The 27189-nt window shown below is 45.0% G+C and overlaps 5 protein-coding genes across 5 annotated transcripts; 4 read left to right on the forward strand and 1 right to left on the reverse strand.

Moving 5' to 3' along the window:
* Positions 1-105: 105 nt before the first annotated feature.
* Positions 106-1919, reverse strand: N7479_006340 (uncharacterized protein; the record flags this gene model as incomplete). The annotated part of the gene is made up of 5 exons (XM_057254034.1): positions 106-946; positions 999-1141; positions 1194-1442; positions 1483-1587; positions 1686-1919. Coding segments are annotated over 5 exons (1572 nt in total), but the record flags the coding sequence as incomplete, so codon positions are not given.
* A 1579-nt stretch (positions 1920-3498) lies between these two features.
* Positions 3499-5458, forward strand: N7479_006341 (putative GABA permease; the record flags this gene model as incomplete). Its single annotated transcript, XM_057254035.1, has 7 exons — positions 3499-3660; positions 3715-3785; positions 3841-3954; positions 4014-4096; positions 4148-4549; positions 4604-4929; positions 5018-5458. 7 exons carry the CDS (start codon positions 3499-3501, stop codon positions 5456-5458), a joined length of 1599 nt encoding a protein of 532 aa, XP_057107897.1.
* Positions 5459-7392: 1934 nt separating this feature from the next.
* On the forward strand, positions 7393-9397 carry N7479_006342 (FAD binding domain protein; the record flags this gene model as incomplete). Its single annotated transcript, XM_057254036.1, has 2 exons — positions 7393-9297; positions 9358-9397. The coding sequence occupies 2 exons, from the start codon at positions 7393-7395 to the stop codon at positions 9367-9369; spliced, it is 1917 nt and encodes a 638-aa protein (XP_057107898.1). The 3' UTR covers positions 9370-9397.
* A 2569-nt stretch (positions 9398-11966) lies between these two features.
* N7479_006343 (uncharacterized protein) lies at positions 11967-13541 on the forward strand (the record flags this gene model as incomplete). Its single annotated transcript, XM_057254037.1, has 1 exon — positions 11967-13541. The coding sequence occupies one exon, from the start codon at positions 11967-11969 to the stop codon at positions 13539-13541; it is 1575 nt and encodes a 524-aa protein (XP_057107899.1).
* Positions 13542-19358: 5817 nt separating this feature from the next.
* On the forward strand, positions 19359-20463 carry N7479_006344 (homeobox domain-containing protein; the record flags this gene model as incomplete). Its single annotated transcript, XM_057254038.1, has 3 exons — positions 19359-19463; positions 19527-20240; positions 20323-20463. 3 exons carry the CDS (start codon positions 19359-19361, stop codon positions 20461-20463), a joined length of 960 nt encoding a protein of 319 aa, XP_057107900.1.
* Between the last annotated feature and the right edge of the window lie 6726 nt (positions 20464-27189).

Below are 27189 nucleotides of genomic sequence, written 5' to 3' on the forward strand. Positions count from 1 at the left end.
AACAGGACTGGCGTTACAGGTATTATAGATTTTGGGATACGATATGCAGCATTTACTTCATCCACATCCATACATCATACAAGAAATGTGAATATAAGAATAAAATTATACATAAGCAGAAACATCAACAGAATTAATCGTCAAATCCTCCCGCCTCCTTATCTCCGCCTCATCCTCATATTGAATCGAGTACCTAACCTCCTTATGAATAACCATCTTATCCGCCTCTTCCCCAGCCCCTCGCTCACTCATACCACTCGCATGCCGAATATGCGGCCTCGGCACAAGCTCAATCAAATCCGACGCCATAGCAAACGGGCCCACAGATCCAGCCCTTACTCCATGCTTCCCCTTTTCCATCTTCTGAGAGCTATGTTTCTTGCGTGGCGCGCTGAGCGGGAACATCGACCGACGCGTTGGCGCACGCACTGTATCCGATTTACCACTATCTCTGTCCATTTGGTCATTTCTAAGCGCTCCATGCGCATGAGGGCTAGTATCAAGGCGCAACGTAGGATCCAGCATGGGAGCCTGGTTCTCTGATGGACTGGAAATAGCACCAGGACCAGAACCAGAGCCACTAACGGGCGGATAAGATAGCGGCGGCCATGGCCCCGTACCTGCTCTTTTCCTGTTTCTGCGAGAATGCGACATTGATCTCGAAGCGATATTTGAATTTGAGCCAGACCCGGTCTTGGAGTCTTCTTTCGTACCGTTTGATCGCGATCGCGACGCGCTACTTTCCAGCGTCGAGTCGCCCGCCGTACCGTAGTTTGTGCTGACGGCTGCCATGAAGGGTCGCAGACAGAATACACTACATGCGACTAGGGCGTAATGAAGCTCGACTTGCATCCAGACTGTTGGTTTGACGGCGGCGAGGGTTGTGTCTTGGCTGTTTAGGGCTGTGTGGAGAGTTGATATGTGGACTAGTGAGAAGATTATGAGGCTGGGATTATGCGATTAGTCTAGAATTTTTGAGGTTGGGGTGGATCACTCACGGAAAACGGAATATAAATGCGAGACCGACAGTTAGTTTGCGGCGAACGGACATGAAGAGGCCTTTTAGGAGGATTACAGCTAGAAGGAAGAGAAGGAGCTCGGTTATAACGTCGACTGCTGCAATGAATTGCCACCGTATGTACTATTCTTGCAAGATGAGAAACAGTTTCGTTTGTATTGATGGTTTTACATACCAAGTTATTGCATTGGCTACTGTCACTTCGCCAAGGCGTATTTAGCTCACAGTTGACTAGGACAATGAATATAGCCGGGATTATCCAGGCAGTGCACAGAGCTAGTGTTGCCCAAGATGCACGGTTATGTGGTTTCTGCGGCGTGAGGCGGAGATAGATAGCCACTACGCAGCATTTGGAGAGGTAGATAATTATCAGCGCGATAATATCACTTATTGCAAGTAACTTGAGTAGCTGGTCAGTTTGGGTCTATAGGAGCAAAGCAATAGCATATCAAATGACAACTTACAGCCTGAATCTGATCGAGTCGACCATCCTTCAATAACGATATAGAAGTCCCGAATCCACGCGAGCACGCATAAAAAATGAGACTTGATTGCACCACGGCGATACTCTTTACATCGGTTGAAATACTATGTCAGCACTCTGCTCAGATACTTTCTCAACTCAAACCTGACTCGACTCGACTCGACTCCTCATGCCCTAACTCACCGTAGCACCCAACAAGACCCAATCATCGCGCGCAAACGGCGGGATCAGCATAAGCCGCACGTACAGCCGAATCAAGAAACACGCCAGGGAGACAACCAGCCCCATAGCAGCAGTGATTATCACCCACGCGCCATGGTGCATATCATCGACGACCTCGAAGGGCGGCGACTGGCCTGCGGGAACATACGGGCCCATTGCAGTGAGGAGAGCGGGAGTCACCACAGACGACGGAGTCTAGATAAGTATCCTTTTGGGGATTATCATTGATGTCATGTGGACGGATATTGTGTTATGTGTAATGGCTTATCAACATAGACACAAAAGCGACAGTGAAAGGCTGTCAGATCTGGGAGCCATGTGGGCTGAATGGACGGAAATAAATTGAAGAAGGGGTTAATTTGAGGCGCTTGTATACGTTGTATAGAAAAGCCGGAGCAGGAGGTATGCAGGCGTTTAGGCAAGGCAATAACGGCTGAGCTAGGTTCCGTTCTTCCTACAGTCCACTTGCGATTGTGATTGTTACTGGCTTTGGAGATCATATGCTAATACCCGATAGAAATATGGATCATTAAGTCTAGGCATATACATATGTAGTGCTAGCGGCCCCGGGAGATTCGCTCGATATGGACCGATGCTAGAGGGGAGACTTCGAATCTGCATAGCTAGTTTATTATCCCTTTCTTCCGTTGGAGAGTATAAATGGTGCCAATTATTATTTTTGATGAAAGTTTGAGCCATCTGGTTGGAATGGTGATTTTCCTTTTCTCCCTCACGTCGAACACCGAACTTCGAGGTAGTACGGCTAGGCACACGGCTTTAGGGCACAGTGTTCCGCTGTAGGGTCGTCGATCAGCATGCGCCCCTTGAGAATTAGGCTTCGGGTCTTTGAGAGATTGTTATCCGATAGGCTATTTACATAGTTTGCTTTTGAGCAAATCAAGCGAGGGGCTTATGCATTCACCCGCCATTTCGAGATATGGAGTGTGGCGGAATTGTCTGGAGGATAAGTATCAAAGGGATTTGCGACCGGGATTAATAGAGTTAGAGGGTTAGCATGAGTGACGCATCAGAAATGTATCGGGTAGTGGTGCTGGTCTGTTCAGGGGATTAGAATTGTTTATATTTCGTACTTCATGTTGCTTATCATTTTGGTGCGCTCTTAATAGAGACACCCGTAATCGTCTACACACAACTGCGATACCGGAGTAGAACAGAATTGAATGATTTAAAGTAGCATTACAACCCCGATAGTCAGTCCGTATTTCAATATCTCCCAAATTTAAAGACATTACATCGACAGCCCCCTTGGCATGCAAGGATTGTGATCCTCATTCCGGGAAAAGAGACAAGGGATAACAAACCTCAAAAATAAGTTTTAAATGTCCCATTCCCAATTGGATTAGATGCAGCACCATTGATCAAACACCGATCTATCATTCGGATAGTTGCTTGAGTGCTCCGAGGGGGTATTTTCTCCCACATGGCGCGCGAGAATTCTTTTCCCCAAGCCATGCCTTGCTCCCACGTCAAGACCACACTTCGATCCCTGCAACGCAGTGGCCATCATGATCACCGTTCTCTGGGTTTTCTCCTAATACTTACTTGTTTTGGTTGTAGCCATTTTTGGTTGGCTTTGCTAGAGGGTGCTTTTTGTTGGGCGCTTTTATACTTCGCATTCTAGACTCTTCGGGGCGTCGCGTTTCAAGAATATAGACTTTTGCTTTTATTCTCTCAATTCCCTGTTTTCTTGCGGGGAATTTTGTCGTCTCATCTTCGATAGATTTCTATTTGGTCGTTCAATCGCCGCGCCATCATGACGGTCTCCAGCAGGTCCAGACCTGACTCGCAGCAGACGATGAGGGGTCTTGAAGACGACGAGGAGTACGCACAGAAAGGTCTTGTTGAACCTCGGTACATGGGCACACTTGCAGATCGGCGTGATATGAATGCTCTTGGTCGAGTGCAGGTTCTGCGAGTAAGTTGCTCTGCTTGTTGTTCCGGTTGTGTTTGCTTGGCTAACATTACGAAGAGAAATTTTCGATTTATCTCAATTGTTGGATTTGGATGCACTTTAATCTGCACATGGGAAGTCATCTTGACGTACGTTCTAGTCCCTGCATATAGTGATCATGCAGAACACTAACTCCATTAATAGATTGCTGGCGGCTGGCTTGACCGACGGCGGTACAGCGGGCTTGATATGGGGGTTCATCGCCGTCTCATTGGGGTTCACCCTTGTGTATGCTAGCATTGCTGAGATGGCCTCGATGTATGTGACTGACAATTTGTGGTCCTTGACTAGATGGCTGCTGATCAATCGACAAATAGGGCCCCCACTGCTGGTGGGCAGTACCATTGGGTGTCGGAGTTCGCACCGAAGAGAGGACAAAAGTACCTCAGCTACATTACAGGTAACATAGCCTGTCCCTGTGTAAGTCTAATCGGCTAACATGTCATCTCAGGATGGCTTTCTGCAATGGGGTGGCAATGTGCTATTGTGTCCATCGCCTACCTCGCTGGCACAATCATTCAAGGCCTGATCGTTTTGAACCAGCCCGATTATGACTTCCAACGATGGCATGGCACCATGCTAGTAATTGCTATCTCAACATTTTCAATCTTATTCAACACCTTTCTAGCAAAGAATCTTCCCTTCGTGGAAGGATTAATCTTGATCATCCATGTTGTTGGTCTGTTCGCCATCATCATCCCGTTGTGGGTACTCGCACCACGCAATAATGCCCACGCAGTATTCACTACGTTCAACAACGGAGGCGGCTGGGATAGCCCTGGGACGGCAACACTGGTCGGCTTATCTACTACCATAACCTCTATGCTTGGCTATGATTGTTCAGTTCATATGTGTAAGAGCTCCATACACTATCTCAGAACTGGTATATCGTGCTGACATTCCAAAGCCGAAGAAATCAAAGACGCGTCAGATACACTTCCAAAGGCAATGATGTCCTCTGTCGCTGTCAACGGCGTGTTGGGATTCATTATGCTGGTCACACTATGCTTCACACTAGGCGATATCGGCAGTGTCCTCGATACCCCGACGCGATTCCCGTTTATCCAGATATTTTACAATACCACGGGTAGCATCGCGGCGACAAACGCCATGACAGTTGTGCTGGTGGTAACGCTGACCGCCAGTACAATCACCGAAGTAGCGACGGCATCGCGCCAGCTCTGGTCGTTTGCTCGGGACGAGGGGCTGCCCTTTTCGTCCTTTTTCGCATATGTAAGCCACATCTTCTCCCTATGCTGATTCATGTGGGGCCTCAGAAACAAAAGGTGTAGATTCAGCCTCATTAACATGTAATCGCCAGGTCACACCAGGTTGGAACATCCCCCTTAACTCCGTGATGGTGTCTTTGGTCATCACAGTGCTACTATCGATGATCAACATCGGGTCTCAGGTCGCTCTGAACGCGGTTATCTCGCTTACCATCACATCCCTGTTGTCCGCATATATCATCTCGATCGGATGCGTGTTTCTGAAACGGGTTCGGGGCGAGCCTCTCCCACATCACCGGTGGTCACTTGGGAAATATGGCATGGCGGTGAATGTTGGCGCATTGGCGTTCCTCTGTCCGATCTTTGTCTTTGCGTTTTTCCCCCTATCGACGGATGTTACGGTTGAAACGATGAATTGGAGCGTGGCGATGTATGTTGCCATCGTTGGATCTGCGACGATTTATTATCTAGTTAGGGGGAGACATCATTTTATTCCCCCCGTGGCTTTGGTTCACAGAGATGACAGTAATTAAGGTTGCGTTTAGCTGGGTTAGAGGGATTGTCTTTTTCTTTTTCTGTTATTATTTTCTGTCTGTGTTTGGCTGCTGGAGGGATTGAATATTTTGATGATGTGATGATGTGATGTACTCCGTATATAGGTACGATTGATATTCTGTCATTATGATTAGCTTGAGCATCATTAATTCGGTCGCCTTGTTAAAACAGGCCAACTTATGAAGTATGTAGTACAATAATGTGGCCCCCCTATTGGCGGTGATAGTTACTCGATTTAGATGTCTTTGGGAACTTCTAGGAGAATGGGCATGATTATTTAGCCGGTCATCGGCACTAAAATTAAGTTATCAGATGGAACCCGTTAGTCTCCTAAGGTTTCCCCTTTATACAGCCTCTAGGGCTACTGTATTTACAAACCCCAGCCTTCGTACCCTGCGTGACAAAGGAGATAGAGTGGACCAACGCAGCCGCTCAAGTATAGTACCCACTAGTACATAAGAATAGGACACACCAAAAGCCCCAGGGATGAGCTATCCATTATTGAATCACTGAGTACGGAGTAGCCAGTGGGTTATCTGTTCTGTTTACTGTTTTTCTAGAACATCCCTAGCTCATTCAAACTGAGACCCACTGATTGATTTCGACCTCCCCACTTTGGACCGAATGGTTGGGAAATGTATTTACCGAGTACAAAGGATATGTAAGCTAGGAGAGCTGTGATGGGTCAACGGAACACACAGGCTAGGTCCGGCTGACCGGAAAGTGGGGGAGTATTTTGTGAGGACTGGGAGCTCGAGGCTTGGGCCCAGGGGATTTGTTTAGGACATAAGTACCCCTTTCCAGAATTGCCTCAGTTGATATGAGATAGAACCTATTGCTTATATGTGGAGATGAATGTGTAAGTGAGTATGTGTAAATGAAGAGTTTTCCTTCAAAGTACAAAGTACCTATGTACATAACTAGGTTATCAGATGTGATGACATAAAAGAGACGGGTGAATCATATCTGATTGATCTGATAACCGAGGTAGTGTATGGTATTGTAATGTAACATTACACGACGTTCCAGAATTCAACATTTTCTGTCGGCCCACCTCGGATGCATTTTTCTTTCCCCAATTGCACAGATTACTCCTTGAAGTACGTAGGTAAGTAGGTAAGTAGGTAACCCCTGTATAACATACGTTGTAGGTTGTTTACCTAAGGTAGTATATCGGTCCCAAAAATCATCTGATGTCTTCTGGGGGATAATTAACATCCGGAACGTCTCGTTCCCAACGCCACCGAATACGGGTAAAGTACGGAGTACAATCTCTCACCTTATGCACTGTCGATCTGAATATGGATACGATAACCCCAAATGGAGACCACGCCATATCCAGTAATGGAGTCCTTATTATTGCTGACAATTTAAGATCAACGTTAGTTAAGAGGCTATATATTCTTCTTATATATCTTATATATCTTATATATATACATATGTAGCCATCTTATGTGTATAAAGTAATCAATGCCGGAACCGTAACATACGTGACGAAGAATGTGGCGAATCTGATAAAATCCCTGTCACTGTTTCCGCTCTCTCTGTGAGACCCTGTATTTCTCATTCCCATACCGTCATTTTCGCTTTTATTCTTGTACGGAACTATCGTCCCGTTCTTCGGGTCCACGCTCTCCTTCCTCATTCCACTCTTCTATTTCCCATGCCCTATTCATAGAAAGTGAAAAAAAAGGGGGTTCTATACTGCCCTTAACCAGCACATCTTGACTCATATGCCCCCCCCCCCCCAAATCTTCCCTCGTTACGCTGATTCTTGTGCAACTTTTCGGTGACTCCCCGACACATCTTAAGTTTCCTCACGGGTATGCAGAGAACAGCTAATTAATTCCAATCCAATCGCCCGAGGCTCACATTCTGATCTATCAAATTAGTTCACGCCGTTCAATCCATCATGCCGTCGGCGACTTATGCTTCAACGGCGTCCCGTCCCCGCAGAGGCACTTATCAAGAAATCCCAGTGTCCTCGACCTCCCACCCAGATAATCCAATTCCGGAAGAGCCTCGAGGTGTACGTTCGCTCTCCGTGACCGACACCAGTTTCAATGTCATCTCCTCGGGCTCCTCCCAGGGCACTGTATCGAGCGGCTCGAATTCCCCCAATAGCCCTCTGACACCACGCACCGAGTCCCAATCGGAGGACGAAAATGCAGAGGAAAAAGTCGACGGCGGTCGGCAACGGCGACGGGCATCAACTGTCCTCATCTCACAAAATGCGAATGATATGCGAAGGGTATTGGAGAATGTGGGCTCATCAGGCACTCAGAAGCTTCAATCCCTCTGCTGTGGTGGAGGTTGTTGCCGAGGACAGGCATTGCGCCCTGTAGATGGACCGATCTCAGGCTTCAATTCCATCGTTGGACCTAGAGGCAACAAGGCCTTTGATAGCCTCAAGCTGAACCTCAATCTCCTCACCCTGGACAGTGAGCTTTCCAACATTGCTCCTCTTCCAGAGAAGACTGTTTCGTTCAAGCCAATTCCCGCATCGGCGGTCGAGATGACCTTTGGCCCCGCAGACCACCCGCCAGAATTCGTGCAGCCGCACCCACCTTATCAGGTATACCGTGCGCCTCTGTTCCACGCCCGGGAGTTAACAGGGCCCGGCGCCGAGAAGCGCACCTATCACTTTGATATCGATGTCACCGATTACCCGGCCGAAAGCGGGATGGTCGACTTCGTAGTAGGTGGTGCAATTGGCGTGTGCCCCAAGAACAAGGACTCCGAAGTCGAAGAGGTTCTCAATCTTCTAGGTGTGCCAAATTCCATGCGCGACAAGAAAGTCCTCATGCGCACCACCAAAGGCCGGTGGCCGACAATCTGGGGCGATGACAAAGCCCGCGAACTCATCACTACCCGTCGCGAAGTCTTAAGTTGGTGCTCTGACATCCAGAGTTACGCCCCAACAAAGCCACTCTTCCGTCTCCTCGCCGAGTACGCAAGCGAGCCAAACGAGAAAAAGATCCTCGAATACCTCTCCTCAGCCCAAGGCCAAGGCGCCTTCTGTGACATACGCACAAGCTCCTTCGTCTCTCTCACTCAACTCCTAACTGCCTTCTCAAGCTCCCAACCACCCCTCGACCACCTCCTCTCTGTCCTCAACACCCTTATGCCCCGATTCTACTCCCTCTCCCAAGACCCCCAGATATCCTGCCAATATAAGGGTACCGAATGCCGACGTCTAGTTGAAGTCGCCGTCACAGTTGCCGAATCTGAGGATTGGCGTGGCGGAACCCGCACAGGCGTAGGGTCCGGCTATCTGGAGTCCCTCGCGCGGCGCGCGATTGCCGCCGAAGCCTCTGGCGAGAAAGTCGATCTCCACGTACCCATGTTCCGGGGATTGATGGCGAACCCGCTCGCAACGCGCTTTGCCTCAGATGGCCCCATGTTGCTCATCGGCGCCGGTGTTGGCATCGCACCTTTCCGTGGCTTTGTGCAGCGCCGTCTGCAGTCGGCCAATTGTGCTAATAAGGTCTGGGTACTGCAGGGCGTGCGTGACTCACTGCTTGATGAGCTTTACTCGGGCGAGTGGGGCGTGCATGAGGATAAGGTCCGCACTGTTGTGCAGAGCCGTAGGGGCGAGAGTCGCTATGTGCAGGAGGAAGTGAGACACCAGGCTGATCTTGTTTGGTTTGTTATCAACTCGCTGGACGGTCGTGTCTTTGTTTGTGGTTCGGGTAAGGGTATGGGTGAGGGTGTTGAGGCTGCTCTTATTGATGTTGCCATGGCCAAGGGTAATCTCAATGCTCAAGAGGCCGATATGTTCTGGCAGCGGAAGAAGGAGGCTGGGCAGTATATTGCTGTAAGTTTTGATGTTTTTTTTATATATATTTTTTGGAGCGCATGCTGACTTCTCTTCAAGGAAACTTGGTGATCACTTCAATTCTAAGTGGCTGGCTTGACGCATTGTGCCTTGATGGCTAAATGCTCATTGCAATCATGTGCGAAAGAAACTATTGGTTCGGCTGTACATATTTGTCCCACCCTGCATCTGCAAAAGCTCTGCGGTTGTTCTTTTTTTTCACTTTGAGCTCATGGCTAGACACACACTCGACCTGGTCGTCGACAAGCCATTGTTTTGCTCATTGTCTGATTTTTGTTTTTTTTTAGCGTGGAGGGTATCTGTTGTTATTTTTTTCCCCTTATTTTGCATCCCTTCTTGGTATCCCAGGTTTCGTTCCTCGGGTTTATAGGTTGTTATTATTTCTTCCAGTTTCAGTTCAACATGCATAAATCAATCTTTTATATCTGATTCTTCATCTTGTCGAATTATTTATGGTCCGTTCCGGTATTGTCGCAGTCTTTTTGCTGCTTAGTGCAAGCATTCATCGCCCTGGATATCCAGCATTCGTCTTTATATGTCAATTGCATTCCGGTATTGCAACTAATCTCACTACGGTTCAATGACTACGGCCCCATTGCGCCTTTGCAGGCACTAGTCAAAACGGCTCGGCAACCTAGTTGGTAAAAATGCAAGAGCGACCATGTTATTTGCAGGTTAGTACTATCCAGCCTCCTGCTGGACTCCACTGGCCTTGCTCTAGCACTGGTTCTCTCTTTTCGTCTTAGAATATCCCTGATCTCATCTACATCAAGGAGCCTCAGCTACTCTATCCTAATCTTTCATTAGCTAGCATCATATCGGCTAATTTATCCGACAAGAATTTTTGGCTTTCCTAATTTGACTGCGTCCTGTTTACCATCTCCAACTTATATTTTGTCGGTTCGAACTTGAGAACTAACTGCGCCATGGCGTAAAACAGAGAGACCCCACTCAACGCAACGGTCACTAAGTTCTCGAAACTCCATAATTCTCAAAGAGCCATGTCCGTCACCCTTACTCCGTACTCGATTCAGTCTTGTCCTCATCGCCCCACGCTCGTGTGAAACCGCCCCCAAAATCCATGATTTCAAGGTTTTCATCCATATCCACCAAGATAGGGGTGATTGGTACTTTAGCGTAGGAGAAGGGCTTGGATTCAAGTGCGATTACGTCGCCGTTGCTCATGCCCATAGTCTACAATACCATTTCCGTGGTGTACCAACCCTCTAGGGTGCGGATAGGAGCTGAAGGAATGGGCCCCAGCTCTCGTATTCGAGTGTTTGCTCTTCTATTGGATCGGTATTGAGCTGCATATCTGTAGAATTGGAATTTCCGAGCTCTTTGGATAGACATTGGTTCTATTTTCAATTCGGGGTGTTTTTTGAGATTGTTTTCTGGTACGTACAGAAACTGTTTCCCGTAACATCGTATAGTCAAGTCGGCTTATGCATCCTCCAGACGGCACGTAAATGAAGCCCACGATATCGTAAGCAGGTAGTACATTGAAAGAAGATTTTCGTCATAATTTATGACTCTTTTAAGCTTGATTACGGAGTATATATGGTTGAGATTCGGGCTGGACCTTTGGGGTATGCGTCTCCGTTCATGGTATACAAGAATAGTCGGCTGCTCATGTGGTCTGTGTCCTTGAGAACAGATATATATTTGGGACGTTATATGTAAGAGCACTCTGACATTCTTTTTGGACATTCTTTTTAGACTCGTTTTTAGATGTACAAAGTGCACAAAAACAGTGAAATGCATAAACTGTCCACAGGACGGGATAACTACCTAAATTTATATGGCTGGTTTACTAAAAGCCAGCCTGCAGGAACCCGTGCCATGCGTATCTGACAGATTACATAAGATAATTTAAGCCTTCGACGTACGCCAATGGTTATACCTATATTGTACCTATAACAAAAAAATTGGGTTACAACAATCAGGAGATCCGATTGTCACTGTAGCGGTATACGTTGCCTAGGCTCTAAGTTTCATTAGAAATCAAATTTCTTCGGCACATGAAATTGTACTTTATACCGGAGACTCCCGAGGCGTCGGCGAACAGGTTATTATTCTGAATATAGCGACATGCATACACCAGGCCCACAATTCTATGGGGACGCTCTTTATTAACAGACGCTAAGGACCCTATGTGTCAGACCACAACCCAGGTAGACTGCGCTTTCTAGACACAGATCCTTCCATAGTCATAGTCATACAAAGTACACATTTCGCTGTCTTCCCTGTTTTTCTGTTGCCTTATCGAACAAACTGACCCATCAGTGCGCGCTTTTTCCCGTGCCAATTTCCCCTAATTGTCTTCCTTGATATAGGTACGTGCGAGTTGCCCACTTGGCAATTTCCGCTAGTAGCTAGTACTCCGTACTTTCAGGGGGATTCGAATCTGTTAATATTCACCCGTTATTGAACCCACTCTACTAATCCATACATGAATTAGACTGTTTTATTGTTCTCACACGGTAATATTCCATGGTAGATTGTCTTGAAAAATATTCAAAATGCCCAAGCAGTTTATACTAGAGACTTGACACCTCCCCTTCACACAAATTTACCACACCCCAACCCCGTTAGTATCATATTGATGCCAGTAAATAACCCTAGATATCAGCAGTAATATTTTCGAGATGCTGAACTCTCATGCTACTGGCCCTCAATCAACGGCGAAGATTGGAGTGATGAGCTATCCGTGTGGTAACAAAGATGATGCCCTGTTTGCCCACAGCTTGGTGGAATTCTTTTCGCACTTTGCCGTCGCCAAATGTTCCAGCCATGAGTCTGTTGATCTATCACTGCCCAGCAATCGCAGTGATTCGCTTGGACTAGAGCTCCTATCCCGCCATCCATCGCTCCCGCCGCGCATTGCTACCGAAGGTCTTATACCCACTCTCGCCAGCTATCTGGACAAGATCGCTTCAGCAGTCGAATCAGCCAGTGCTGTGCGGTTGGCGCATTCACCACACGACTTGTCGCTAGCTTCGAATACATGTGGCATACCTCAAGCCCCAGCGACGCCCACCATGCCACTGTCCAGCCTGGAGAATATCATTAGGCAGGCAGACCCCCCAGGGCCGAGAGAGTTATACCGGATGGCTTCGAGCCTCATGTTGTCAGCTTTTAATGTGAGCAAAGCTGTTAAGGGTGCCAAGAGCGCCAAGGACGCCAAGGACGCCAACGTGCCGCGAATCGGCACGGACCGCCCGACAATTCCTAAATCGTCCATTGCTACTAGTCCTGAATATGTGTTTGCTACCTTTATGTTTGGAGGACTCTGGTACTGTTATGGCAGTCGTCCCTCGGTCGAGCCAATTGTAGACAATTGGTGCTCATGGCTCAATGACCGGATTGCCGGTGCTAGGGCAGCGCCAATCAAGAATACTCCTTGGCTCGGCGCTAGTCAAACGTTGTTTACTGCCGATACGGAGGCAGACATTCTCGCGACTTTGTGGACTTTCGTATCCCGCGGTGCTGGTAATCTCCAGCCAACCGGGCATCAGGCTAGCTTTGCCGAGTTCTATTCCATGATGGCGCTTCGAGCAGGCGTCTGTTTCGTGGCTTACGATGGCACCCTTCTAGTCGATGTTGCTGTCGTCATGCAAACAGGGGCCCAGATTTCAAATTTGGTATACGATCGTATTACTGGTGACCAAAGAGGAGCTGCTATTTTCTTCGATTGCGATATGGGCAAAGCTTGGGCTGCTCGCTATCTTGCAGCGGTCCGTTGGTATACCCACTGCTCTCCTAGTGCCATGGGATTAAGCACAATAGCCAGTACCTTATATGCATACACATCGAAACGCCATGCGGCTGCGTACTGGAAATATGTTCGCCCACGACTCATCCGCGCGCGGGGTCTTACGTCCAGCTTTGACTTGCCCGTCTGTACCTCCAGCTTTTGGTACGATGGCGGGCTTGAAGGCTGCCACCCACCACCGCTCCATCCATGCAAGCACCATCCACAACCCGTCTACGACTCCCCTATAATTGATGCTATCAACGCTGTGTCCTCAATCACAGAGTGCGAAACATATGAACAATGGCGCTCCCATATCGATACATCCGTTGCAAGTGTGGATAGTTGGATGCGTGATCTAGCAAATAATGGCGAGAGAGATGTCTTGCTCTATGCCACACTAGGTGCTTCTTCAAGCTTCGTCAATCTATTGGCTAGTACTCTGACTGCTGTGCTGGGATATGATTGATCGCTTTATGCGAAAGTCAAAGATTGGATAGAGATATCTATATAGGGCCATAAGAAATAAGACAATTATTGGGTTATTTGAATGCAATTTCTTACTAGGATTCCATTGATCTAGAAGGCTGTTCCTTCATGTAATAAAATGATAATAATATCTAATATATAGCCTATTAGTCTGTATATACCTTGGCAAATAGGTTATATTTGTTACAAGCCCATGCCTGTGTATGATATATGGATTCCACCAGAACCCCGGTCTTTTATATTGGATACGTATGCAAGTATCTACACGGTTTCTTGATGGGTAGGATCAGGAAATAGAGTTGGGTATCCAATGGTCCTATTTAAATGAACCATGGTATAATCTTATGTCTTTTATTGATTTCCATGGGCCAAGTTTTACTATCCATGGGTTTTGAGATCAATTGTCAATCCGGATAGAGAAGGTGGTCCCGGGAAGTCCGTGTGGGGCTAATGATTACATATAAATCCATAAACAGCCCTATCTCCAGATATTCCAAGGTTCTTTCAAACAGTCGTCCAATGAACACATATTTTTTCCTCCCGCCATAACATCTTACTACCATGTCCCTTCCGGTCGGGCACGGCGACGCCGACCAACACATAGTACAGGCCTCCGCCTCATCGTAATTTCTGCAAAAACTTTCAACTCCCAACGCCTAATGCTTCACGTTCTGATATCACATAATCCACTACCAAAGCCATCATCCAAGATGCACAGGCTCGAGTGGAATTTCGTTACCAAGACCTCGTGATTATTGACATTACAATATTTGAACATAAGGCGACAAATAACTTTTGGGACAGGGTTGGAGAAAATTGGGTCAGAATCTGGAAGTCCCTCAACACAAGCACTAGAACCATCTCGGGTATCAAGGTGCTTTGAATCCTCCTCGGCAAATAAAAATGAAAATACCCCTATTACCCTTCAACGGGGTATTTGGCACCGTAGAATGAAGGAATTAAACGTCCATATTTACGTTGCTGGCATCATGTGATGCTTTTTCTCCAGGTCAGAGATCAGATCTCGTTGTTTATTCGCTATTTATAAGCTGACAATATGATCTCGAGATAATAGTTTAACTATTTCTTGTCCCCCAATCTCTATTTTCCCGCCTCTTCCTTAGCCAAGACGCCCAAGAAAAGTTGACGGTAATGATTTCCCTCTGCTTTGTGTGAGATCGACAGTCATATTGCTACATATACCGTGGAAGGGTGTCGGGGATCCGGCAATGCACCATATCCCCATTTGGCAGTGTGGGATTGTTGTTTGCTAACATGAGACACCCACAAAGACCTGGCGAAGCCACCATACCCTCTGCAGCGGCCACCGAGTTATACATGTTCTTCAACCAGCTGCCCGCGCTAGCCGAGAATAAATAATGGCCAGCCGAACTCGAAATAGAGCCCCGACATTCACTCTTTGTTTCAAGGTTGGCTACAACATGCTTAGGTCGATGCTTACTACGTGATGTACGTAGATGTTTGATTATGAGAACTTTGTGATATCACTAATATAATCTTGATTATTACCAGCCAGGTCACAGGGCTTAGCATATATGATAAATTGCCTATGTCTTCTTCGCTACTTGTACATAACATACCAGTTCCAAAAAAAAAAAAAGAGAGAAAAAAGAAAAACAGGACAAAAAAGAAAGTGCAATTTAAGAGGATATATGCGGACCTATATCATTACTGATATTGCATATCGTATGTAATGGATGCTTTTGATCACTTTCCAGGGCATCCTTGCCTATTGAGGCAATGCTGACTAGCTGCTCGGCTTGTCGAAGGTCTTTTCTCGATGAGGTTGGAGCCTTGCCCAAAGAATCGCCAATCACAGACTTTACGGGCTCCAGTATAGGAAGTAGCAGGACAGATACTCCTGACATCTCACGCAAAATCACAGTCTTTCCTAATTGAGCGACCTAACGTCTGACGTTAGGTGTGGGCTCTAAATTTAGCCAACAAGGATAGTAAAGCTCTAACGAAGCAGAAAGCAGACCAAGAAATAAAGTACTATCGACACGGTATCTAGCCGAGTCAGGCACTAGTGCATAGCCCACCGATCCATCACCCGGGCTCCCGTCGCTACACCATTTACCATTCAATAAGTTAGAGCACTCCATGGGGACAGGAGATGAATTCTACTCGCGTGCCCTGCCCAACTGCCTAACCCGTTCAAGAAAGAGACGCCTGACACCCACGTCATTTTTTTGAAAAAAACCTCCATGTAAAACTAATAAAGTATTGATTCGACCAATAGAGAAAAGGGCCTGTAATATTATTTCTCAGAGTGGCGAGGGATTGGTAGCCTTGTTGTGAACTATATCCTTGGCATGCCTAAATCGTGCATGAACTATTCCGGTGACACGAGTCTATGTTGATTTTGGGCAACCAGATAAGCAAACAAATCGAATTGTCCAGAGCCAAGTACTTCGTACTCCGTAGATGCTGGAAGGCATGCACCCATTTAATTTAGGATTGGTTTTATGCAGAGGGCCCTTTTTGGATGCCTAAGGTTGCATTATTGTGTAGTACTTGTACAGTGTACTATACCGCTACGGACCTCACTATTATATTTTATTATATATTCCCAGTAGCAGTTCTTTTCTGAATCTGTTTTTTTATTATTTTTATGCCCAGATAGAAAGCAGAAGAGAAGGATCGGGCCTCTGACAGTTTACGAAAGCGAGACTATTGATTCTAGAAGGAATTCTTGGCAATTCAATATGGAGAATCCCTTATAATAGACAAGATGGAAGCTCAAATGTCACAATAAAAATAAGATTGGACACCCCAAATTGGACGAAAAGGAAATAAAAGAAATAAAAGAAATAATAAATAAAAATATGATATAATATAATATAATATAATATCATATAATAACCTTCAAACCTTGGAAAAGCCTCGGTAAACCCAAGGACCGGGAAACGGAAATGACGAAGAAATGCATGCATCCATGGATCAAAATATGTTTCCCACCGATCTGGAGCAATTCCTCCGGCGCTAGGGTATACAAGCCAAAAAAGTGTATGCAAGAGAGAAGAGGAGGTAAAATGTTATGTTTAACCCCTCTTCATTTCCCCCCTCAAATGGCTTTTGAGGGATCTGAGAGGACCACCCGCATTATGGACCAGTCATTTTCCCAGGGACGATCCTGGTTGCCTGCGAGATCCGATGATCTGCATTCCCTCATGCACGATCTCGGATCTCTTGAATGGGGACCTAATGGCAGGTATAACGATCGGTTGGAGTTCCAATTGCTTTTTTTCGCCTTTTTCTTTTTTTGGCTTTATCTTATACACAGTACGGAGTACCTTGGTTTGACTTCTGAGATAACTTGGAAGCCCCCCAATTTTCCAAGCCAGATCTCTGGAATGAATCAAGGGAACCTTGGGAAAATCTCGGTAGATCGGAAGCTTCAAGGCTTGTTCCAATTCCGATCGGATATACTTTTTTTTAAAGAGAAAAAAAAAAAAAAAAAAAAAGGAAATTGAAAGGGATCTACTCTGTATCTTGCTTCGGGTGGATCGAATCTGCAATATGGGCCTAAAGGACATACCTTAGGGCCCGAGACGACTGCCGTGTCAAGATAATTTATTTAACTTTCAAAGTAAATAAACTCAGATGTCAGATGAAGATAGGTTATTATAGGGATTATGGGGCTGCAAAGGGGAAAGAGAAAACAATTCCAATATATTCTGACACTTTTTTTCTTCTTAGTACATTGTGCTATTGTACTTTGTACAGGATTCACCAAGAACCTATCCAATCACAAAAAAAAATCAAGCGAAAAGGAACTCTATTGTTCCGACGTGATTGGTAGCCTGGCACTGAACTGGATCGCTCAGCTTGCATTCCAAGGATCTCTAGACATAAGAGACTTGCGCTATTATTGAATTGTCAGAATGTGACTAGTTTCTAGAGCGGGTCTGTTAGTGCAATGTGTGTCGTGTCAAGCTGAGAAACTGCCCCAGAATAATATAGTGCTCCAGACTACATATGGAGGCGATAGGCGAGGCAAAGATCGCAATTTACGATGACATCCTAAGTTAAGTACCTAAACTGCAACACACCTGAGAGATATCATATGCGACCATTCCATACACTCCAATCAAATCATCAGCCACAAATTCAGCTCACGAGTGCATAACGGCGTGAGACTAGGGGAAAAAGGAAAAAAGCAAGAACCTAAAGCGGGTTCTCCGGGTGATCCTTGATCTGACATACGACAGGAAAAAAAAAAAAAAAAACCAAAACCCCCAAAAAAAGCACTGAACGCCACAAGCCTCGAAGGAAGTGGGGAATACAAATTGAAGAACCCCTAGGCGATCTATCCCTGTAAACCAATACCAGCCCCTCATCCCCTTTCCGTTTGGTCGATCAATCACCGTGCCCGATGAGATGCTCTAGGCAATCTACGATCGAGCCGAGGCGTCATCTCCGCTGTTTCTCATTCGTCCAAATCAAATCCAGAACCTTTCTGTCTTTTTTACCCACCATCCAGGTTAAGCTCGGAACACGATCTTTTTGGAACCAGTGACAACTCTCCTTCAAAGCGGCGATCTTTTCCTTTGATTTGGAGTCATCTGAAATATCCAGCTTAGGCTCTTTTTTTTAGTAAAAAAAAAACTCCTATACAAAGGGGGATTGGTTTATATTTTTGGAGTCAAGTTGGATTTTCCAAGTCCATGGCAGTGGATGTACTACGAACTACGGGGAGTACCTAAAATCTCCCAGATCCCCCAGAAAAAGCAATATGTGATTTGATTTAATATATTTAATTCAAATATAATTAGCTTTAGCCTGACTCAGGCACATTATGACAGAATCCCCCACCTCCTTACTCCCGTGTCGTATATCCTCTCTTTCTCCATTTCCTATAATTTCTTTTAATCTCTTATGTACAGTTGAAAGTAAAGTACGGAGTACATTGTTCTGTCTTTTTGATTCAAAAGGTGAAAGATCTATTTTTTAGAGTAATGACAATATTGGCTCATAAGCACTGGTATGGGATCCCCAAATTTGACGTACACACTAGTGATCTAGACAAAAATTAAAAAAAAAAAAAAATTGTTAATATATATTTCTATTTTGCTAAACAAATTCCTTTGCACCGAAACCAATTAAAAGCCTGGAGCCCCTAAAATATAATATATCGGGGAGTAGTTCGTGAGATAAATCCTAGCGCTAAGACTATATAGAAAAAAAAAGAAGATACTCTATCTGTCAACCTTAAGAGTCTCTCTGATTTACGCCCCCTTCTCCGCTCTGCATGCCCTTGACACGGTGGTCCTCCGATGTACCCACCAAAGCCCACGATCGTCATTTTTCGGCCCCCCCTGTTCTTGCTTTTCCATGGACATGTAACAGCTGGATGTCTCTTTTTATTTTAATTGTTTTTTTTTATATATTTTTTTAATTTAATGTAGTTTTTTTTTTGGGGCGACTTTTTTTTTTGAAATAATGTAGGCCCTGCATTATTTGGGAAACTGCATTTCCATCTCTACCCTCATTCCCCAACCTTGCATATAATCTTGGCCTTTCTCTTCTTTTTTTCACTTATCATGCCAACGTAAAATCAGCCTGCTTTCCCTGGTGAGTGCTTCTCTACTTTCGCCCCTCACTTCCGTTTGGCAACTTTTTCTGGAGTCTCGATCTTTTGAACTACAAACTTCCCCGTCTGGTATTCAATTCTGACCGTGTCGAGTATAGTTATATCCTGTCTATCTTGTAATACGTTGTGAAACTCTTTGCTACGGACATTTTCTATTCTTGTCCCCCAAACACCTTGTCTATGTCACAGTCCCATGAGATAGACGAAGATACCGATATGGCTATTTCGTATACAACCCAGTCGTCAACCGGACATCCTCACCAAACCCTCCCCTCATTCCGCGAGGTAATATATACCTCGAAGAAATATAACCTGAGAAAAAAATTAGAAAATTCTAACATTCCATAGCTCCTCCCCGCCCACCTCCACGATGAAATCGAATCAACTTCCCCATTTTACACCACCCCCCGCCACTCACAAGAGCGCCCACCTTCAGGCCACGAAATGGCCGACCCCCGCTCAATCCCATATGGCAACCAATCCAGCAATATGCCCTATGATTCTCATCGCGAATACACAGTCTCCCGCGGTGCAGACCATCAACCCCGGATGCCAGATACAGGCCACCACCACATGCATCTATCCGAAAACGCATCCCGCGGTCCCAGCCCAATCCTCCCCCCAATCCGTGACCTGGACGCCGGCCGAGCAATGAACCCATCCTCCAACAAAGGGTACTCTGAGCGGCCCCCACGCTCCGACCCTTTCGTCGCCCAGGAATACCGCCAGCCCGGACCGACGGCAACAGTGATGTCCACTGATTCGCATCCACGCGGCGAGCACTTTGCTGGACCCATCATGCATCCACAGTCACCATATGGGCATCATCCCATCGGGTATGCGGATGAGCAGATGTCGCCCCAGATGATGGGGCATGGGCAGGGGAATTTCGGGATTATGGGGGATCCGATTGATCCTAAGACGAAGCGAAGACGGGGGAATTTGCCCAAGCCTGTTACAGATATTTTGCGGGCTTGGTTCCATGAGCATCTTGATCATCCTTACCCAAGTGAGGAGGATAAGCAGATGTTTATGACGAGGACGGGGCTTTCGATTAGTCAGGTGAGCACTTTGTCAATTGCAGAGTGGAAATTAGGTTGCTTATGTGGCTGGTTTGCTAATATTTCTTTTCTTTTAAATACAGATTAGTAACTGGTTTATCAATGCTCGGAGACGACAGCTTCCTGCGCTGCGGAACCAAATGCGCAGTGGTGCGGATACTGAATCTCAACGACAGTCGCCTTTCAGTGATGTTGATGGAGAGCACATGCCCTCTCATCACTAGAGATGAACCTGGACCTAGAGGTTCGGGCTTGATCAAAGCTTTTTTCTTTTTTCTTTTTTCTTTTTTCTTTTTCTCTGTTCATTTTTCAACGTCACAGCATTCGCAACGTCAGCGTTTTACTCACTTTACGACTGGGAGGCTTTTATTGTTTCTCCCTACCATTTATGACTCATGGGGTTGAGGATACAGCGAGCTTGATAGACTGGCATTTTTCTTTCTTTCTATGTGTTCTTTTTTTTACTTTCTCACCTTCCAGGTCTCTGGACTTCACTCTACATGTCGCATTGCCGTCCGGTACGAAGACTTTGCGCAAACATTATATTTTGATACCCTTCCTCTTTGGTTGCGTTTACCAAGTGGGAACTTATTTTGTTGGCAACAGGCAACAGGGGTATACGACAAATTTTGGCAGGAATTCCATTGAATCATTTCTGTGATTTACTCTACTTTTTGTTTTTCTCTTCATGTTGCACCGCATTTTCCTTCGAGTGCCCTGGATAAAACCAGCGAAAATTGCATTATTAGGTGTTTAGAGGAAGCATCGACTTTCGAATCTGCACAAATTTCTTTTTTTTTATCGTTATTACTCTCTACTTCACCTAGATAAGCATACGGACCTGAATATCAAATGTCAAGCAATACGGAAATACCAAGTACGGATCAGATCCCAGCCGCCCACCGCGCAACCCGTCTCCACTACTCTCCATCGGCACTAACCTATCCCATGTTCTTCCTCGCATCAAGAGAAAACGTGGACCTTACCAGGAGCTCGTAGCGCTACAATTTTCTTTTTCTCTCTTTCAACGCTGACGGTCTTCATGGTCTTGCAAGCCTGTAGACTAGGTTAAATATACTCTAATCTATTTATGTCTATACAATATAAATGTCAAAAGTACCTAGGCCTTTGACATTTTCCCTTTCTCCCCTCTCTCGAGGCATTTCCCTAAAAATCGGAAAATACTTGCCATTGAAAAAAAAAAAGAATAGTTTTCGGGCCGGAAGCCTGGGACCGTGGGCTGTCACTGAATTTCAAATTGATAGACCCGTAAACTAGTGGATATTTCTATAGGATACTCCATACCTTACTCCACCTGTGTATATGCCCAGGTGTCAACTTTGGAAGATCGACATCATGTTTGACTTTTTATATTATATTCTATATGACGTCGAGTCACCGAATATTAAACTTCTCTACCACGGTCTTTGTTCATTTTGATCTTTTGAACAGTGAGGATTTGCTCGTGGCTAGGATGTAGATATGAGTTGCTCTTCTGGTCTGGTTTGTTATACAAACATTGCATTGCATCGAATCTTATATAAAATTCGAAGATACTACAACATAACTTCAACATACCTTGCAAAACTGACAGCTGTAGACTATATAACTTAAACTTCAAGTTTTTCGGCCTCTCCGTTGGAGTACCGTGGATTCCCACAAATCTAAAGGTCCACAAATCCACACCAGAGCCATCTCAGACCATGGAACCTTTTAGTCTACATTCCACTAGTGTGCCACGTGAGCTCCACATTCGATCTGATCGGGGTTTTGATCGGGCTTTTCCCCTTGACAGTCCCCGTTATATCGTATTTAACCACTGGTTGACTTAATTTTCCATGTGGAGCTAAATATATTAATTAAACATTTACAATTGGCTTAATTATGGATTATTAACCTCCTTTGGGAGTTCCTTTGTTGCCTCTCTGACATCCTGTATTCTGAGACATATCCGAGTATTGTTGGGAACTGAGACAGGTGGAATTTTCTTCAAATCACATCACATTACTAATCGTACCTGGTTGAGAGATTGGAGAGGTGCTATTCATGATTTTCTTTTTTCCTATTTTCTTATTTTCTTTTTTTGTGATTTTCCCGAACTACCACCGGAAGACACAATTATGGGATCCTGACATGACCCTAAAAAATTGATTGCAGATCTTGGGATTCGGCCATCCTACCGAGTAGCATTAAATCCTTTGCAAGGGTGGGTAAAATGTACGATGTAGGTTCTATACTATACCGCTCAGGAGGACAGAGTACATATCTCCAAATTTGAGACTCCAGTGAGGGGACTATAACCCACTTGAACTCATATTATAAAAGTGATATTCAACGTGCATCCAATGAACCAAAAACAAGAAAAACGGCACTAGGGTTGCAGTTACATCCATTCTACTGGAAATAAGTAAATAGCAAAATCATGCATATCTAGAATGCACGATGTACCTCAACATCTTAAAAAAGCAAACCCCAAACCCCCCCCCCCCCCCCCCCCTCAAAAAAAAAAGCAAGCATCCCATACCCATATCCATAACCTCAATATACCTACAGCATATCTACAGGATCTATACCAACAGGGGATGAACCCCGAAACACAGTCCCAGATACAGAGTAGTGGACAACGGATATGCAAGCCACCAACAAAAGCCCCAGCATATCAAGTATCTCCGGCGCCCACGACTGGCCGATCTAAAAAGCAAAAAAAAACACCCAACAAAAGTCGTGCAGCGTGCATACCACGTACAGCTTTTGATCGAGCTTGACCGAATCACAGTCCATGGGAACCTTAATCCCCTCCCTTACCTTTGCCCCTTCTCAGCCCTGTCTCTGTCACTTGTGAACTAATCCAAAACAAGAGCCCAATCAAACCCCGGTTATGCGCTTTACACTTTCCGTTTCCGCTCCCGCTCTCGGTCTCTCGCGAGTCCGGTGAAATCCCCCCCACCCTCCACTTGGCGAATCGGTATCCAAATACGTGCATCCGACCCATCATATAGCGGTGAAATCGGCGTCTGACACTTCGTTGTGTGCAAGTACAAGTATGCACATTTGAAGCTATGCTAGGCAAGTACTTTTTATGTGCTCCGTACTCCGTACGTCGTACATATATGTTGGGTGCTACATATGTGTGCGTATTCCCTTCTGGGCTGGTGTGACATGGGCGTTTTGGCCTTAATATGAGACGTGCGTGTCGATCACAGTCCTTCTTGGTGTGATGGGAGGTGTGGCATTTTTTTTTTTTTTTCTGTTTTCTTCGGAGGTGTCAACTGCGGGATTTGTGAGCTGTCTCATGTCAGGATTTGGGTTGAGATGATCGCGTGGAGATCGATGGGTGGCTAGTCCGAGCGTTAGTCTCACCGTATACTCCGTAGAACCATGCTGTACTACTAGGACTATATACGGAGTGCTTATGATGTACCTCGTACAACATATGTAGTGTAGATGTAGTACTCCGTACTCCGTACATATTGTTGAATAAATGGATCGGTTCGGAGTACGCGGAGCTGTATTATATATATATGATATGATCTGATCCACATATTGGATATCAATTTTCGTGTTGAAGTGGCATTTGAAGTTGAAACCCTTGAGCAACCTGTCTTGGATCTAATGTCATATTATTTGTAGGTAGTCCATTTTTAGATGTTCCTCGCTAGGGAGTACCTACGAGACGACTTCCACGATCTCGATTTAGTTCCGTCTAAGCCTCACACAAACTATTGAATCTTGCCATATTAATCCCAGATGAAGGATCGACAGACCCACCGTTCGACACCTATTATTTGTAGTAGTAGGATCAATAGTACCGCTTAGCCTGGCCGTGATGGCATTTTTGACATTTGCGTTGCCACCTTGTTTCGGGGTCTTGGCCCGGGGATTTGTTTTATTGTGGACTAGTGTTATGTGCTGTAGACGAGATAGCCGCTTGTATTCTTTTGTATAGCAGCTGGAATATAATATACCTACGGAGTATACAGACCGTCTTTTCAATATTGTATGTAAGGCGTGGGCTTGCGGGCTGTGGGTGTGGTTGTGAGTTCATAGGGAGTTTGAGATCTTCTGTGCCTACAAAAAAAAACAGGTTTGATGCTGCCTATTCGTTTGAAATGAGGGAATGATTTGCCACACCCTAAAATAAAATTTATTATTGTTAGCCCTACGGAGTAGGTACGGAGTACATAGATAGACTTCACGATTATGTTGCATGATGCATACCACCCGCTGACTACCAACCACTCATCTGTTGGGCGACCAATCTCAAACAGGAGACAGCAGTGTCATGCATTTATTTACTCCGTAGTCCGTACTCTATACATCATGTATGTGCTCTCAGAGATGATATATATCTGATATCGAGCCACGCCTTCATCTGTGTGTCACAGTCCTCTCCTGGCTATCACAGTTCTGCAAGGGTGGAAGCACAGAAAGGCATCAGCTAGTCTTATGCATAAAATATTTATGACCTAGACCACCGAGCCATTTGTGTTACCTACACATGCAATGCCACGAAGAAAAATAAAGGGGAATGTATGATCTGTCGATGCATATCGCTTCTCGGGTATCTAAAAGCTCGTGCATTCCATTCAGGCACGTTAATGCATATCGCTTCTCGGATATCTAGAAGGTTGCGCATACCATCCAAGCGCATTAATGCATATCGCTTCTCGGGTATCTATGGAGTAGGGAAGCTCGCGCATTCCATCCAGGCACGTTAATGCACCGTTGGTGTGATTGGTGTCAGACTGCTGCACTGGTATGTAAGCATGGGATTTGACCTGACTTTTAGTAGATGATTCTATTCTGGTTGGTTTCCTATCTAGGTAACTCGGTTAACTTTGGTACACGAGTGCATTAGGCTAAGTAACGTCAGACAACTGGAATCCCTGCTTATAAACAGTTGTGGTATATGTTTTGTCAAGACATAATTTGTAATTCCTTTTCCGCTTCGTGGTCTAACCATGATGTCTTCTATGTTCGGAATTAGGACTCGAATGGGTGGTTCTTCCTTTGGTCTTGCCTTCGCTGCTTCAGTGTCAACATGCAATATCTCGGATTTTTGGAAATTCTATACGTATCTATTAATAAATTGCGTGTCTATCTTGGTTATACCTACCTAGGCTATGTAGAAATTATATAATTTAGAGGAAAAGGGTCATACACACTCAACTTGTCCATTATCTTTCTCTAGGGCCATTTTCAAAAGTGTTTCCTGTAGGTTTATTATTTCAAGTTAGCGAGCCTTAAGATAACTCTACTATCTCCCCTAGTTTCGGTGCAATGTTACAGAATGCTCGTGATATTCCTCTGATCTAAAAATAAATAAATCATTTTCTTGTCACTGTATGCTGAAAAAAAAGGCCACATTGGGCAACCCAGTACACAAGGCAAAGGTTTGCAACGTATAATAAAGTTGGTATATGTAATTCAGTCGCTCTTGTATGACGTCCAGATTAGGGTACAATCATATCTCCTAGGCAAATCTAGTGTATTGCTGGACTCACCAGGGGTGGTCATTTCGATCATTGCTTTTCTTTTACATTCTTTCAAGTCTGCAACAGGACAGCAATCTTCTAACCTTGACCATGTATAACAACCTTTTATGGTAGCATCAATTTTCCAACTGTTCTAACACTAAACACATGATGTCTTCCTCATATAGCGCTCATGTGGCCCCTGGATAACATCCCTTCATAACAACCTTCTCCACTCAATACATTGACTATATCTATGCCCTGTCCAACTCCACACTGGCAATTCTCAACACCAGCAATATTTCAATTTTTGTGTAGTTACTAACCTTGTTTCCATATTACAGACCCTGCCACAAAGTCTTTACCCACTCGCCATTTCCGTACCAAAACTGACCAACTTTGAAACCTATTCTCTCAAGAAATTTATATGGTAATAATTTTTTAGATGGTTTTTAATAAAACATTAATATCAGAATGACAAAATATTTCTTTCTGAGTGATCTAATATATGTGGTTGTCAAGTGATAACTGATTGAAATCCAAATATCAAGGTGAATCTCCATTATATATAATGCCTCCCATACTAAACTCGCGATCAGAATCTTTTGTCAAGTTTTGAAAATTGTTCACTCTCTATCTAAAATATTTTCCGAGATAATTTATATGTGATTTACCATAGAGTTGGAATGATAATTAGTATAAAGATATCTAAAAAGTACGTCCCCATATAAATTTATTGAGAGAATAGGGTTCAAACTTGGTCAGTTTTGGTGCGGAAATGGCTAACTAGGTAAAGACTTAATAACCCCTATGTGTCACTACCAGACCAGTCGAGATAGGAATAAGACCACAAAACATGCCTGAAAAAAGGCAGTGAGACTACAGAAAGCAGAATCACTCAACTATATGCAAAAACCGAGTCTATAAGCCTTGAATTGTCAAATCATGTTTGCGACTACCACTCCGATAGATCGGGTCACGTGCAAAATAAGATAAGCGTGTCTAAGCGAGAGAAGCGAGACCCACATTTCAGTACACATTTTGACCAATTCAGTATACAACAGGCCGGCTGGCCCAATGGCAAGGCGCTTGACTACGAATCAAGAGATTGCAGGTTCGATCCCTGCGTCGGTCACTATTCTTTTTTGTGTTTCTTTCTTTTTGCTTCATAAGAAAGAGCCTAAACGAGTTGTTGGGGCTGTAGAATTGCGCAGAGTTAGTTGTTGGGAAGAGATTTATCTGATGTTCTCTTTTTCTCGAGTCTGGTCACATATACCTCAACGCCAGAAGAGAAGGAATCTGACAGCCGACAAGAGCAGAAAAAGACAGACAAAACATTCCGGTCCTATCGAGATGGGAATCATTCGCAGGGAAGCCGAACCACGAAAAGTCTCATATGTAAGGCGAATCGTAGGGGGATAAATGCATAGAAGAACGGTACCTAGGCATTGGGCGATCAGTCTGACTATGTCAAGG

Source organism: Penicillium vulpinum (genome assembly GCF_028829585.1).
Source record: "Penicillium vulpinum strain IBT 29486 chromosome Unknown utg000003l_segment0_segment0, whole genome shotgun sequence".
Classification (NCBI taxonomy): Eukaryota; Fungi; Ascomycota; class Eurotiomycetes; order Eurotiales; family Aspergillaceae; genus Penicillium; species Penicillium vulpinum.